The 13838-nt window shown below is 57.2% G+C and overlaps 1 protein-coding gene across 1 annotated transcript; it reads left to right on the top strand.

Annotated features, from left to right (window-relative positions):
• The first annotated feature begins 5285 nt into the window (after nt 1-5285).
• LOC123350354 (zinc finger protein 865-like) lies at nt 5286-9035 on the top strand. The gene is made up of 2 exons (XM_044988893.1): nt 5286-5336; nt 6243-9035. Exon 2 carries the CDS (start codon nt 6261-6263, stop codon nt 8985-8987), a length of 2727 nt encoding a protein of 908 aa, XP_044844828.1. The 5' UTR covers nt 5286-5336; nt 6243-6260; the 3' UTR covers nt 8988-9035.
• Nucleotides 9036-13838: the final 4803 nt, after the last annotated feature.

Raw genomic sequence — 13838 nt, 5'->3', positions numbered from 1 at the left:
ATATGATTGAAAGTTTAACCTTTTAATAACTGTAAAGTAAATTAAAATAGAATAAAATAAAACCATTGTTAAAATAAAATCAGATTTAAAATTTTAATAAAATTTAAAGAAAATGATCTAAATGAAAAATTGAAATAAGATTTACATTTTTAACGATTTAAAAAGAAAATGAAAATGAAAAATGGAAATCAAATAAGATGTAAAATTGTAATTTTTAAATTAAAATTAAAAATATAATAAAATTTAAAATAATTTTAAATGTAACATAAAAGTGAAAATAAAAAATTGAAAAACTTAAATGTTAACATTTTTAAAGTAAAATAAAATAATATGATTTAAAATATTAATAATTTAAAGTGAATGAAATAATATTAAAAATATAATTTATATTGAATATTTTTAATTTTAAAATTTAGATTTTGTTCCCTTTTTTAAAGACAAGCTAGTAGTAGAAGCTGGTAGGTCAGAACCCAGAAATATTAGAATTATTAAACAGAAAAGAAAAGAAAAATAAAGATCTAAGATCCAACTCACAACCCCCATGCTGACCCCTTCAGCTTCATGTCTTACAGTGGACTCCCTTCAGAGCAATCTTGCCTAGTGGCTAGAGCACTGCACAGGGCTGCAGCAAACCTGAGTTCTGTTGTGCCTCAGTTTCTCCCTGTGCCAAAGTCTCTCTTTTGTGAAGTACTTTGCAATCTACTGGTGCTATACAATAATTATTATTGTTTCCAGCTCGATTCCACTTTATGTTGCTCTGTTGAGTCTCCAAAATGTTCAGATCAATTCTTTTCCGTGTAAAAATTACAATTTTTGCAAAAGGAAAAATTGTTGACAAAAAAAATCTCTCCAGGGTGGAGTTATTTATTTATTTATTCGTTTTCATTGCCAGTTCAGATTGGCCAGTGTGGTCCCAGGGAGGCATTGGTCCAAAATGTAACGATCATTTTCGTAAAAAAATAAAATAAACATAAAATTTTATTTTTCAAAATTACAATTTTTGGTAAAGAAACAAACAAAAAAAATGAGTTCATGGTTGTTATAGTTTCTTCTCTTGGCAGTTTGAAGTTGGTCAGTTTAATGTCTCTGTGGCACATGTTCCACATTTATAATAAAACCATTTGCTATTAGAAAACCCCATTTTGAAAAATTACAATTTTTTGCACCTCCAACATTTTTTATTTAAAAAAAAATCAACTCAAGGTTTTTTGTTTATTGGTTTCTGTTGTTTCCTCATTGCCATGTTGGATAGGTCAGTTTTGTCACATGGTGGCCCATTTCCCCCCAAAAAATCAGTCCAAATTTTTTAAATAGCTAATTTTCCAAGTTGCAAAATTTGGAAATCACAAGAGTTTTGATTTAAAAACAAATCTCTTCCAAGTTTTTACTGTTTTTTATGTTCTTTCTCCTCACTGCCTCTTTGGATCGCTCAGTTTGAGCACATGGCACTTAACTCCTTGGACGGCATTTGAATTTGTCCATCATTTTAAAAAAAATCATTTTCTATTGGCAGATCTCATTTAAAAAAAATTCAAACGTATGTTAACTTTTTAAAAGAAAATCAGTGGAAAATGGAAAATCAATGTGTGTCTGTGAATAGGTCCAGTTCAAAAACTAAAGCAACAAAACCATCTTCTACATTTTTACCAATTTTTTTTAAACGTTTAATTTTCTACAAGCTCTGGTAATGGAGTCTGCACTCCATGCTTTTCTGTTAAATCTGGGAGGAGAGTCTTTTTGATATAAGAAAAGTTTAAAATAAGTTTTGTAGGCTATTTTAGATAGATAGATAGATAGATAGATAGATAGATAGATAGATAGATAGATAGATAGATAGATAGATAGATAGATAGATGGGGTGGATGGGGATAGACAGATAGATAGAGGGAGTGGATGAGGATAGTTAGATAGATTAGATGGGGGGATGTATGGGGATGCATAGATGGATAGATAAGAACATAAGAACAACCACACTGGGTCACACCAATGGTCCATGTAGCCCAATATCCTGTCATCTGACAGTGGCTGGGGCCAGGGGCTTCAGAGGGAATGAACGGAACAGGGCAATTGACAAGTGATCCATCCCCTGTCGTTCAGTCCCAGCATCTGGCAGCCAGAGGTTTAGGGACACCCAGAGCATGGGGTTGGGTCCCTAACCAGCTTGGCTAATAGTCACTGATGGACCTGTCCTCCAGGAACGTATCTCGTTCTTTTTGGAACCCTGTTATACTTCTGGTCTCACAACCTCCCCTGGCAGTGAGTTCCACAGATTGACGGGGCGTTGGGTGAAGAAATACTTCCTGTTGCTTCTTTTAAACCGGCTACTTCTTACTTTCATCGGGTGACCCCTGGTTCTTATGTTATGGGAAGGAGTAAATAACATTTCCTGATTCACTTTCTCCACACCAGTCATGATTTTATAGACCTCCATCATATCCCCCTTAGTCGCCTCTTTTCCAAGCTGAAAAGTCCAAGTTTTATTAATCTCGCCTCATACGGAAGCCTTTCCAGCCCCCCGATCATTTTTGTTGCTGTTCTCTGCAGCTTTTCCAATTCTAATGTAACTTTTGTGAGCTGAGGTGACCAGAATTGCATGCAGGATTCAAGGGGTGGGCGGACCATGGATTTATATAGTGGCATTAGGATATTTTATGTCTTATTATCTATCCCTTTCTTAATGGCTCCTAACACTCGCTTAGCTTTTTTGACTGCCGCTGCACACTGAGTGGATATTTTCAGAGAACTCTCCACAATGACGCCAAGATCTCTCTCTTAAGTGGTAACAGCTCATTTAGAGCCCAGCATTTTGTCGGTAGAGTTGGGGTTATGTTTTCCAATGTGCATTACTTTGCATTTATCAGCTTTTCATTTCATCTGCCATTTTGTTGCCCAGTTCACCCAGTTTGGTGAGATTCCCTTTGTAGCTCTGCTTTGGACTTCACTGTCTTGAGTAGTTTGGTATCATCTGCAAATTTTGCCACCTCAGCTGCTTACCAGATCATTTATGAATATGCTGAACAGGACTGGGCCCAGTACAGACCCCTGGGGGACACCACTATTTACCTCTCTCCATTCTGAAAACTGACCATTTATACCCACCCCCTTTGTTTTCTGTCTTTTACCCAGTTACTAATCCATGAGAGGACCTTCCCTCTTATCCCACGACTGCTTAGTTTGCTGAAGAGCCTTTGGTGAGGGACCTTGTTAAAAGCTTTCTGAAAGTCCAGCTACACTGTATCCACCGGATCCCCCTTGTCCACATGCTTGTTGACCCCCTCAAAGAATTCTAGTAGATTGGCGAGGCATGATTTCCCTTTACAAAAGCTGTTCCCCAACAAATCATGTTCATCTATGTGTCTTCACAATTCTGTTCTTCATTGTAGTTTCAGCTAATTTGCCTGGCACTGAAGTTAGGCTGACTGGCCTGTGTTTGCCAAGATCACCTCTGGAGCCTTTTCGGTGTCAAATTAGCTATCCTCCAGTCATCTGGTACAGATGCTGATATAAGTGACAGGTTACGTACCTCAGTAAGTAGTTCTGCAATTTCCTATTTGAGTTCCTTTAGAAATCTTGGGTGAATACCATCCGGGTCAGGTGACTTATTACTGTTTAATTTATCAGTTTGTTCCAGAACCGCCTCTAATGACACATCAATCTGGGACAGTTCCTCAGGTTTGTCATCTAAAAAGCTAGATAGATAGATAGAGGGGGTGGCTGGGGATAGATAGATAGATAGATAGAAGTTCTTCTCATACTCTTACGTAGGCTTGGAAGGTTTGGGTTTTTTATGGGTCAATGTCAGTAAATGTCAATTTCACTGCGCGCACACAGGAAAAATATTTCCATTGATAATAATCGAAATTTAAAGCCTGGCAAAGTAGGAAAAATGCTGCTTGAAAATTTCTTAGCGGTTGGCTTAAGGCTCTTTGCTTTCTATATTTAAACACGTGATGTTGACAATTTGTGTTTTAATGGTTATACCAATTTAACTCTTTGCATCTCAGCGGCTACTGCCATTAAATAATTATTGTCTGGCCTCCCTGTGCCAGAGACCTTCCCCCATCATTCCCCACCACTGTGAAAATTGAAATAAATAAAAATGCTTAAAAATAAATAGAACGAGCACTTGTGGCACCTTAGAGACTAACAAATTTATTTGGGCATAAGCTTTTGTGGGCTAAAACCCACTTCATCGGATGGTTCTTTTTGCTGATACAGACTAACACTGCTACCACTCTGAAACCTTAAAAATAAATGTCGATGTTGCCCGTGGAACAAAATAAAATCCGAATTCTGCCAAGCCTGCACTTGTGCAGGATCTGGGCTGGGTCTGCATTTGGTGTACGGTTTCTAAATGCATTTTGATAAGTGTTTTTTTTTAGTTACTTCAAAAAGTGCAAAATCTCCCTCTCGATTTAAAGTCCTTATTTCTGAAACACACGCACAATAAATCAAATGATCCATTAAAAAAAAACTCAGATCAAATCTGATTTTTAAAAATTCAATCCCTCCCCATCCCCTGCCAATCAGCAAAAAATGGCAAAAAAGCAACACGTTTGTCTGGAAAACTTTTGCTGTCAAAAAAGGCTTTTCAATTAAAAAATAGGGGAGGGGGGTTCTAGCCCCGGAAGAACAGACAGGCTGGATCAGTGGCCCCAACTAGCCCAATATCCCAGCCCCGCAACCCCCCAGGGAGCCTGTTATGGGTGAAGGTGGTGCCCCCAGAGCCCCTGCCATGGGGGGGGGGGCGACGACCCACAGAACACGAGGCTGGTGGAAGAAGAGACTGAGGGAGCCTGGGGTTTTGTGGGGGGTGGAAGGAGGGAAATGGGGTCGCTCCCGGCTCTGGCAGGGGAGTGGGGTCTAGTGGTTGGGAGCTGGGGCTGGGAGCCAGGACTCTTGGATTCTCTCCCTGGATCTGGGGTGGGGAATGGTGGGGTGCGGGGGAACCCGGACGCCTGGGTTCTCTCCCCGCTGACGGGGTGGGGGGACTCGGACGCCTGGTTGGGGGGAAGGCAGGCTCGGACGCCTGGGTTCTCTCCCCGCGGGGTGGCGGGAGGGGGCTCGGACGCCTGGGTTCTCTCCCCACTGACGGGACGGGGTGGGGGAGCGCAGAGAGCGGCCCCCGCTAGGACCCGGCGGCGGCGGAAGTGGGGCGGCCCCAGTGAGGTGGGGCCGGGCCGGGGGGGCCGGTTCCGTCTCCGGTGGGGGCGGCGCTTCCGGCCGGGCCTGTCCGAGCTGGGATCCAGCAGCGGCCCCCCCCCCCGGCCCGCAGCCCCCCGGCCCCGAGCCCGGCCCCCCCCGCGCCCCCCGCCCGGAGCCGGGGCCCCCGAGAGGTGAGTGACCCCCGCGCCCCCCCCCGGGTGTGTGTGCCCCACAGATCGCCCCTCCCCCACAGCCCGATCGCCCCCCTCAGCCCCTCCCCATAGACCCCCGTCGCTCCCCCCGCCCCATAGCCCCTCCCCCACAGACACCCCCACAGCCCCCCCGGAGGTGAGTGATCACCCATCGATACTGGTCCGGCTCCTATCCCTGCACCCCATACAGCCACCCGCACCCACCTGCTTCCCCCGCACCCCTCCCCACCCCGGTACCCCCCAACTCCTTCAGCCAGGCGTGTTTCCCTCCCCCCAGTCCCTCAAATCGCCCCCCCTTGCAAGAAAGATAAGTGACCCCCCCCCCCAGCCTGTACACGGCCCACATCTCCCCCCCCCATGGACCCCTATATCCATACACCCCCTTCCTGGCCAGGGACTTATATCCCCCCAGTGCTCCGCCCCTGCTGATAAAGCACTGGGCCCTCATGCCCCCCCCCCCCGAGGGGCTAGGGCGAGGGGTCCCCTTGTAACCAGTCCCCCCCCCCGAGGGGCTGTGTCCCAGCGTGGGGCGAGGGGTCCCCGTGTAACCAGCCCCCCCCGAGGGGCCGCATCCCAGCGCCGGGCAAGGGGTCCCCTGTAACCAGCCCCCCCCCGAGGGGCCGCGTCCCAGCGCCGGGCGAGGGGTCCCCGTGTAACCAGCCCCCCCCCCGAGGGGCCGCGTCCCAGCGCAGGGCGAGGGGTCCCCGTGTAACCAGCCCCCCCCCCGAGGGGCCGCGTCCCAGCGCAGGGCGAGGGGTCCCCGCCCACACCCCAGAGGCTGGTGTGAATTGATCTCAGGCATTCAGAGTGTGCCGGGGGGGTCCCAGGTGGGGCGGGCGGCCTGACCCTGCTCTAACCCCCCCTCTCCCTGCCCCCTCCCGGCAGCGTCCCTCCCCGGAGGAGATGGAAGCGAATGCGAGCGACGAGGGCGTCCATTTCCAGAGCTACCCCTTCGACTTCCTGGAGTTCCTGAACCACCAGCGCTTCGAGCCCATGGAGGCCTACAACCAGGAGCACGCCAAGGCCGTGGCCTCGCTGCCCTGCCCCCAGCCGCCCTACGAGTATCCCCCGCCGCCCGCCGGCGCCCCCCACTTCGACCGCCCCGCCCCCGCCAAGCCCAAGGACTTCAAAGCCGAGGGCCCCGCCCCCTCCGCCTCCGGCGCCGCCCAGCCCAAGAAAGCCGAGCCCAGCGCCGGCCCCCCGCAGCAGTACAGCGCCGCCGCCGTGCCCACCGCCCCGCCGCTCTTCGACGGGGCAGGGGCTTTCGGCGCCCCCCAGTGGGGCATCGTGGACCTCTCGGGGCACCAGCACCTCTTCGGCAGCCTCAAGCGGGGGGTGGGCGCGGCCCCAGCCCCGGCGGCCCCCGCCGACGGCCCGGCCGGGAAAGACGACAAGAACTATTTCCGGCGGCTGAAGTACTTCATCGACCGGCGCTTCCCCTGCGGCGTTTGCCAGAAATCCTTCAAGCAGTCGTCCCACCTGGTGCAGCACATGCTGGTGCACACCGGCGAGCGGCCGTACGAGTGCTCCACCTGCGGCCGCACCTACAACCACATCTCCAGCCTCATCCGCCACCGGCGCTGCCACAAGGAGCCGCCCGAGGCCGGCCCGGCGGCCACTGCTGCCGCCGCCCCCCTGCCACCGCCAGCCCCGGCCGGGGGCACCGAGCCGGCCGGGGAAGGCAGCCCCGGCCCGGCCCAGCCCGATGGCCCCTTCACCTGCTCCCTGTGCTGGAAGGTCTTTAAGAAGCCGAGCCACCTGCACCAGCACCAGATCATCCACACTGGCGAGCGGCCCTTCAGCTGCTCCGTCTGCGAGAAGAGCTTCAACCGGCGCGAGAGCCTGAAGCGCCACATCAAGACCCACTCGGCCCTGCTGCGGGTGCCCTGCGGCGTCTGCGGCAAGGAGTTCCGGGACGCCGCCTACCTGCTCAAGCACCAGGCCTCCCACGCCGGCCCGCGCCCCGACTACAAGTGCGACGTCTGCGGCAAGGCCTACGCCGCGCCCCAGAGCCTGCTGCGCCATCGCCAGCTCCACGAAGGGGCCGCCGCCCCCCCCAAGGACGCCCCGGCTGCCGACTCGGCCCCGGCCGCCTACCAGGGGCCCTTCCTGCTCCCCAATGAGGCCCCCCACGCCGAGGGGGAGGCCAAGGCGGCTTTCGGCAACGCGGCACTGCTGGGGCCCCACCCGCTGCTGCTGGGGGCCGGCAAGAGCTTCTGCTGCGGCATCTGCGGGCGCGGCTTCGGCCGGCGGGAGACGCTGAAGCGGCACGAGCGGATCCACACGGGCGAGAAGCCGCACCAGTGCTCGGTGTGCGGCAAGCGCTTCCGGGAGTCCTTCCACCTCACCAAGCACCACGTGGTGCACACCCGGGAGCGGCCCTACAAGTGCGAGCTGTGCGGCAAGGTCTTCGGCTACCCGCAGAGCCTCACCCGCCACAAGCAGATTCACCGGCTGCAGCTGCCCTGCGCCCTGGGGCCCGCCGGCGCCCTGCCCGCCGAGGGGCTGAGTTACGGCTGCTCCGACTGCGGCGAGCGCTTCCCCGACCTCTTCCACGTCATGAGCCACAAGGAGGCCCACATGGCCGACAAGCCGTACGCCTGCGACGCCTGCGGCAAATGCTTTGGCTTCATCGAGAACCTCATGTGGCACAAGCTGGTGCACCAGACGGCCCCCGAGCGGCTGCTGCCCGAGGGGGCCTGCGCCGAGGCCGCCCCGCCCCCCGGGCCCGCCGGCTGCCTGGAGAACGGGCTCCCCGGGGAGGCGCAGGCCGGTGCCGCCGCCGCCGGCCTGGCCTCCCTGGTGGCCCCGTCCGAGGAGCACCCCATGATCCCCAGCGGGGAGCGTTTCACCTGCGGCATCTGCGGGCAGAGCTTCAAGCACTTCCTGGCGCTGGTGACCCACAAGTACGTGCACCTGGTGCGGCGCACGCTGGGCTGCGCCGTGTGCGGGCGCAGCTTCGCCGGCGCCTACGACCTGCTGCTGCACCGCCGCACCCACCTGCAGAAGCGCCACTTCAGCTGCTCCGTCTGCGGCAAGCGCTTCTGGGAGGCGGCCCTGCTGATGCGCCACCAGCGCTGCCACACCGAGGAGCGGCCCTACCGCTGCGCCGTCTGCGGGCGCGGCTTCCTGCGCTCCTGGTACCTGCGCCAGCACAAGGTGGTGCACACGGGCGAGCGGGCCTACAAGTGCGCCCTGTGCAACAAGCGCTTCGCCCAGTCCTCCAGCCTGGCCGAGCACCAGCGCCTCCACGTGGTGGCCCGGCCCCAGCGCTGCCAGACCTGCGGCAAGACCTTCCGCTACCGCTCCAACCTGCTGGAGCACCAGCGCGTGCACCTGGGGGAGAAGGTGTACCGCTGCGACCTCTGCAGCAAGAGCTTCTTCTACCTCTCGTCCATCCTGCGGCACCAGCGGGCCCACAACGCCCGCCGCGACCTGCGCTGCTCCGCCTGCCTCAAGCTCTTCAAGGACCCCAAGTACTTCAGCAAGCACGTGCAGACCCACCAGGGCGGGCACCCCTTCAAGTGCAGCACCTGCGGCGAGGCCTTCGCCAACACCTACGGCCTGAAGAAACACCGGCACCTCCACAAGCTGGAGCGCCTGGCCGCCCTGGGCCACAAGGACCCCTGAGGGGAAGAGACGGGGGGGGGACTGAAGGGGGGGCAGGTTGGGGGCAGACCCCTTAGTGCCACATATCCGCTGGCGTGGGGGGCAGGTTGGGGGCAGACCCCTTAGTGCCACATATCCACTGGGGTGGGGGGCAGACCTCTTTAGTGCTACAGAGCCACTGGGATGTGTGGTAGGTTGGGGGGCAGACCCCTTAGTGCCATTTGTCCTCTGGGGTGGGAGGCAGGCTGGGGGGCAGACTCCTTAGTTCCACTTATCCAGTGGGGTGGGGTGCAGACCTCTTAGTGCCACGTAACCACCGGGGTGGGAGGCAGGTTGGGGGCAGACCCCTTAGTGTCATGTATCCACCAGGAGGGTGAAAGGTTGGGGGGGCAGACCCCTTACTTCCACGTAACCACCGGGGTAGGAGGCAGGTTGGGGGGCAGACCCCTTAGTGCCGCGTATCCACTGGGGTAGGAGGCAGGTTGGGGGGCAGACCCCTTAGTGCCGCGTATCCACTGGGGTAGGAGGCAGGTTGGGGGCAGACCCCTTAGTGCTGCGTATCCACCAGGGTAGGAGGCAGGTTGGGGGGCAGACCCCTTAGTGCTGCGTATCCACCGGGGTAGGAGGCAGGTTGGGGGGCAAACCCCTTAGTGCTGCGTATCCACCAGGGTAGGAGGCAGGTTGGGGGGCAGACCCCTTAGTGCTGCGTATCCACCAGGGTAGGAGGCAGGTTGGGGGGCAGACCCCTTAGTGCCGCGTATCCACTGGGGTAGGAGGCAGGTTGGGGGGAGGCCCTCTGTGGTGGCCCCCCGTTTCCATGCAGGAACCTAGGACTCAGTGGCCCCCTTGGGTGACCACCCTGCCCTGCCGAAGGACATGTCGACCCCTCCCGATTTAAGGGAGCCTCCTCCGCCCCCGCTGATGGGCCACGGGCTCCCCGCCGGGCAGAGGCTGCTGGACCTGGCACTGCCGAGGGGACGAGACCTGGACCCGGCCCGCTCCCAGTGCCCCCCTGGATTGACGGGGGGAGTTTGGTGGGTCTCGCCGGCTGACTGTGCCCAGTGGTGCAGGCTGGGATCCCGGCGGACTGACCCCCCGGCCGGCGTCTGGACAGTGGCACCCAGCCAGGGCTCGACACGGCCAGGGGCACCCCGGGCTTCTCCCTCCCCACGCAGCCGCCTGGAGCTGGCCTGGCCAGGACCTGAATCCCGCCGGAGGGGGGCCGCCAGGGCCGTCTGAAGGAGGCGCTCGCTGCAGGACCCGGCGCTCGTGCCGCGGGGACCCCGGGACTGGAGACTAATGCTGGGGGGCTGGTGACCTCCCCAACTCCCCAGGACGCAGGAGCTGTGCCGCGATTCGCTGGCAAAGCCCCCAGGCGGCTCTGCGGTGCCCAGCCCGGCAGGATGGGCCCTGGGGCGTCCTGGCGCCAGTGTGGAGCTGGTAATCAGGGCTGGGGGGTGGGGCGGCAGCTGGCTGTGCAGTGGGGCTGCCTCCCCCCGAGTGGGGCCAGCCCTGGGGCTCAGACCGCGGGGGTGGGGCAGGTCTGCCACAACGAACTCTCCACGGGGCAGACAGGTCCTAGTGGCTGGATCTGGGGGTTAACCCAGCTGGTCAGAAGTGCATGGCCCAGGGGGCGGCTCTGTTCTAACCTGAACTAGCAGCACGGAGCAGCCCCCTGCGGGCGGGAAGCTCAGAGCCACGGCCAGACACGCCAGGAGCTGCAGCAAATATTCTGGCTAGCTGGCTGGCTACCCTTCCCTCCCTCCCCATCCCTCCGTCTGTCCATCACTCCATCCATCCCCATCGCCATCCATCCCCCCGTCGATACACCTCCATCCCCATCCCTCCACCTGTCAGCCTCCATCCATCCCCATCTGTCCATCACTCCATCCATCCCCATCCATCCATCCCCCCGTCGATACACCTCCATCCCCATCCCTCCACCTGTCAGCCTCCATCCATCCCCATCCCTCCATCTGTCCATCACTCCATCCATCCATCCATCCCCCCGTCGATACACCTCCATCCCCATCCCTCCACCTGTCAGCCTCCATCCATCCCCATCTGTCCATCACTCCATCCATCCCCATCCATCCATCCCCCCGTCGATACACCTCCATCCCCATCCCTCCACCTGTCAGCCTCCATCCATCCCCATCCCTCCATCTGTCCATCACTCCATCCATCCATCCATCCCTCCATCCCTCCCTCCCTCCATACACCTCCATCCCCGTCCATCCATCTGTCTCTCACTCCATCCATCCCCATCCCCATCCATGCATCCCTCTCTCCTTCCCTCCCTCCATCCCCATCCATCCCTCCTTCCCTCCATCCATCATCCCTCCTTCCATCCCTCCATCCCCCCACCTCCATACCCATCCATCCCTCCCTTCTTCCCTCCCTCCACCCACCCCATCCATCCGCCCCTCACTCCATCCATCCCCATAGACACCACCATCCCTCCCTCCCTTCTTTCCTCCCTCCATCCACCCCTATACACCTCCATCCATCCGTCCCTCCATCCCCAACCATCCATCTGTCCCTCACTCCATATCCATACCCACTCATCCCTCTGTCCCTTGCTCCCTCCATCCCCATCCACCCATCTGTCCAGCCATCCCCATACTCACCTGTCGCTCTCTCTCCCCACACTGGCTGTCTCACCCTGTATACACCCATCATCCCTCTCTCTGCCTGTCTGTCTGTCTCTCCCCATATGCACCCATCTCCGTCTGTCTCAGGGGCTTTCTCCCTGGGGGTCCACAGACCATGGCTGGGATTTCCAAAGGGCTCTGCACCTCCATTCGAAATGGTTAGGGGTCCCCAAATGAAACTGGTCTAGCGTATCCCTCTAACACCCACTCACAGCTCTGTGTGTTTCACACTCCTCGATCTATCTGACTCCTGGGTTCTCGCCCTGGCTCTGGCAGGGGAGCGGGGGCTAGTGGTTAGAGCGGGGGGGGCGGGGAGGCTGGGAGCCAGGACTCCTGGGTTCTATCCTGGCTCTGGGTAGGGAGTGGGGGGAGTCAGGCCTGGCTCAGCGGCGGTGGGGAAGGGCACCCCCAGCTCCTTCCATCGCGCCGGCGCCTCTCGGGGGGGGGCAGGGAGCCACCAAGCAGGGCGACCGCTGCACCCTGGAAAGGGGGTGTCGCAGGGGTCCCTGCGCTTTGGGCCACGGGCAGAGCCAGGACCCCAGGCAAACCAGCGGGTGGCTCCTACCGGAGACTGGCCATGCCCAGCCCTGCCAACTCCTCCCCTGCCATTTTATTTTATAACCACACAGCGCTATAAATACATATAAATATATAGATATATAATTTTCTAACCCCAGAGAGCAGAGCCAGGGCTGAGCTGCCCCGGTCACACCTGGTGCTGCCCCCCCCCCCCAATGGAATGTCTCTCTCCCCCATCCGCACAAATTCACTCCTCCTCCCTCCCGGGCTGGCGGAGACCCCGGGGCTGCTGGGTCCTGGTTGGGAAAGGGAGGGAGGGAGGGGACTGGCGTGGGGGCAGGGGAGGGGCGCGTGTGTGTCTGTCAAACTCAACCCCTGTCCCCTGCTGTTGACATGTAACTTCCCTGGTGTTGTACAGATGAAACTGATATTAAAAACCGTGGATGCATATTTATTAGGTGTATTACGGTAGCTCTGGGCACCCAGCCATGGCTTGGGACCCCACTGCGCTAGGCATTGTACATTGTGTATTAGGTGTATTACGGTAGCTCTAGGTGCCCAACCATGGCCTGGGACCCCACTTCACTAGGTGCTGTACACTGTGTATTAGGTGTATTATGGTAGTTCTAAGTGCCCAGCCATGGCCTGGGACCCCACTGCGCTAGGCGCTGTACATTGTGTATTAGGTGTATTATGGTAGCTCTAGGTGCCCAACCATGGCCTGGGACCCCACTGCGCTAGGCGCTGTACATTGTGTATTTGGTATATTACGGTAGTTCTAAGTGCCCAGCCATGGCCTGGGACCCCCCTGCGCTAGGGGCTGTACATTGTGTATTAGGTGTATTACGGTAGTTCTAAGTGCCCAGCCATGGCCTGGGACCCCCCTGCGCTAGGGGCTGTACCCCGTCCCACCGCAGGAGAAGGAACCAGCAGTGGAGGGACTGTGAGCGTACTGGGGGGGAGGCCTGGCTTCCCGCAGCATCCCGGGATGAGCCCCGGGGGCCAGAGGTGAGCTGGAGCCAGTTGCTAAATTTAGAAGCCCTTTAGAACCGATTGTCCTGGCCCCAGCTCACCTCATTCTGCCTCTGCCTCCTCCTCGAACGCTCCCCCGGCTTCTCCCCCTCCCCGGCTTCCCGCAAATCAGCTGTTTGCGCGGGAGGGCTGAGAAGGAAGCAGCGGCTTCCCGCAGGCAGCGCGGTAAGGGGGCAGGGGGCAGGGAGGGGGTGTTTGATAGAGGGCTGGGGAGTTGGGGGGGGGATTAGTGTCGGGGCGGTCAGAGGGCAGGGAACAGGGGGATTGAATGGGGGCAAAGGTCCCAGGGGGGCAGTCAGGAAGGAGCAGGATGGGGCGATGGGGGGCAGTCGGGACAGAGAGAAGGGGTGGTTGGATGGGGCAGGGATCCTGGGGGGCCATCAGGAATGAGAGGAGTGGTTGGATGGGGCGGCAAGGGGCAGTTAGGGGACAGGGAAGTGGGGTGGATGGGGCAGGGGTACTGGGGGGGGGCTGTCAAGGAACATGGGGGTTGGATGGGGCAGGAGTCCCGGGCCGGTGGGGGGGGACACGACCCCCCTCGTGGGGTGAGGAGGAGGGAACCGGTTGTTAATATTTTGGCAGCTCATCACTGCCGGGGGCCATTCTCTGAGCCACCCCATCTTGGGGGTCCCCCCATTGGAGCCCCTGCTGGTTGCGGTGGAGCCTA

The sequence above is a fragment of the Mauremys mutica genome, chromosome 15 (genome assembly GCF_020497125.1).
Source record: "Mauremys mutica isolate MM-2020 ecotype Southern chromosome 15, ASM2049712v1, whole genome shotgun sequence".
In the NCBI taxonomy this organism is placed as follows: domain Eukaryota; kingdom Metazoa; phylum Chordata; order Testudines; family Geoemydidae; genus Mauremys; species Mauremys mutica.
Note: the sequence above shows the minus strand (reverse complement) of the source record. Positions and strands in the feature narration are given on the sequence as shown.

Coding starts and splice junctions, on each gene's coding strand:
- LOC123350354 (XM_044988893.1), top strand. CDS start 6,261: ATGGAAGCGAATGCGAGCGACGAGGGCGTCCATTTCCAGAGCTACCCC.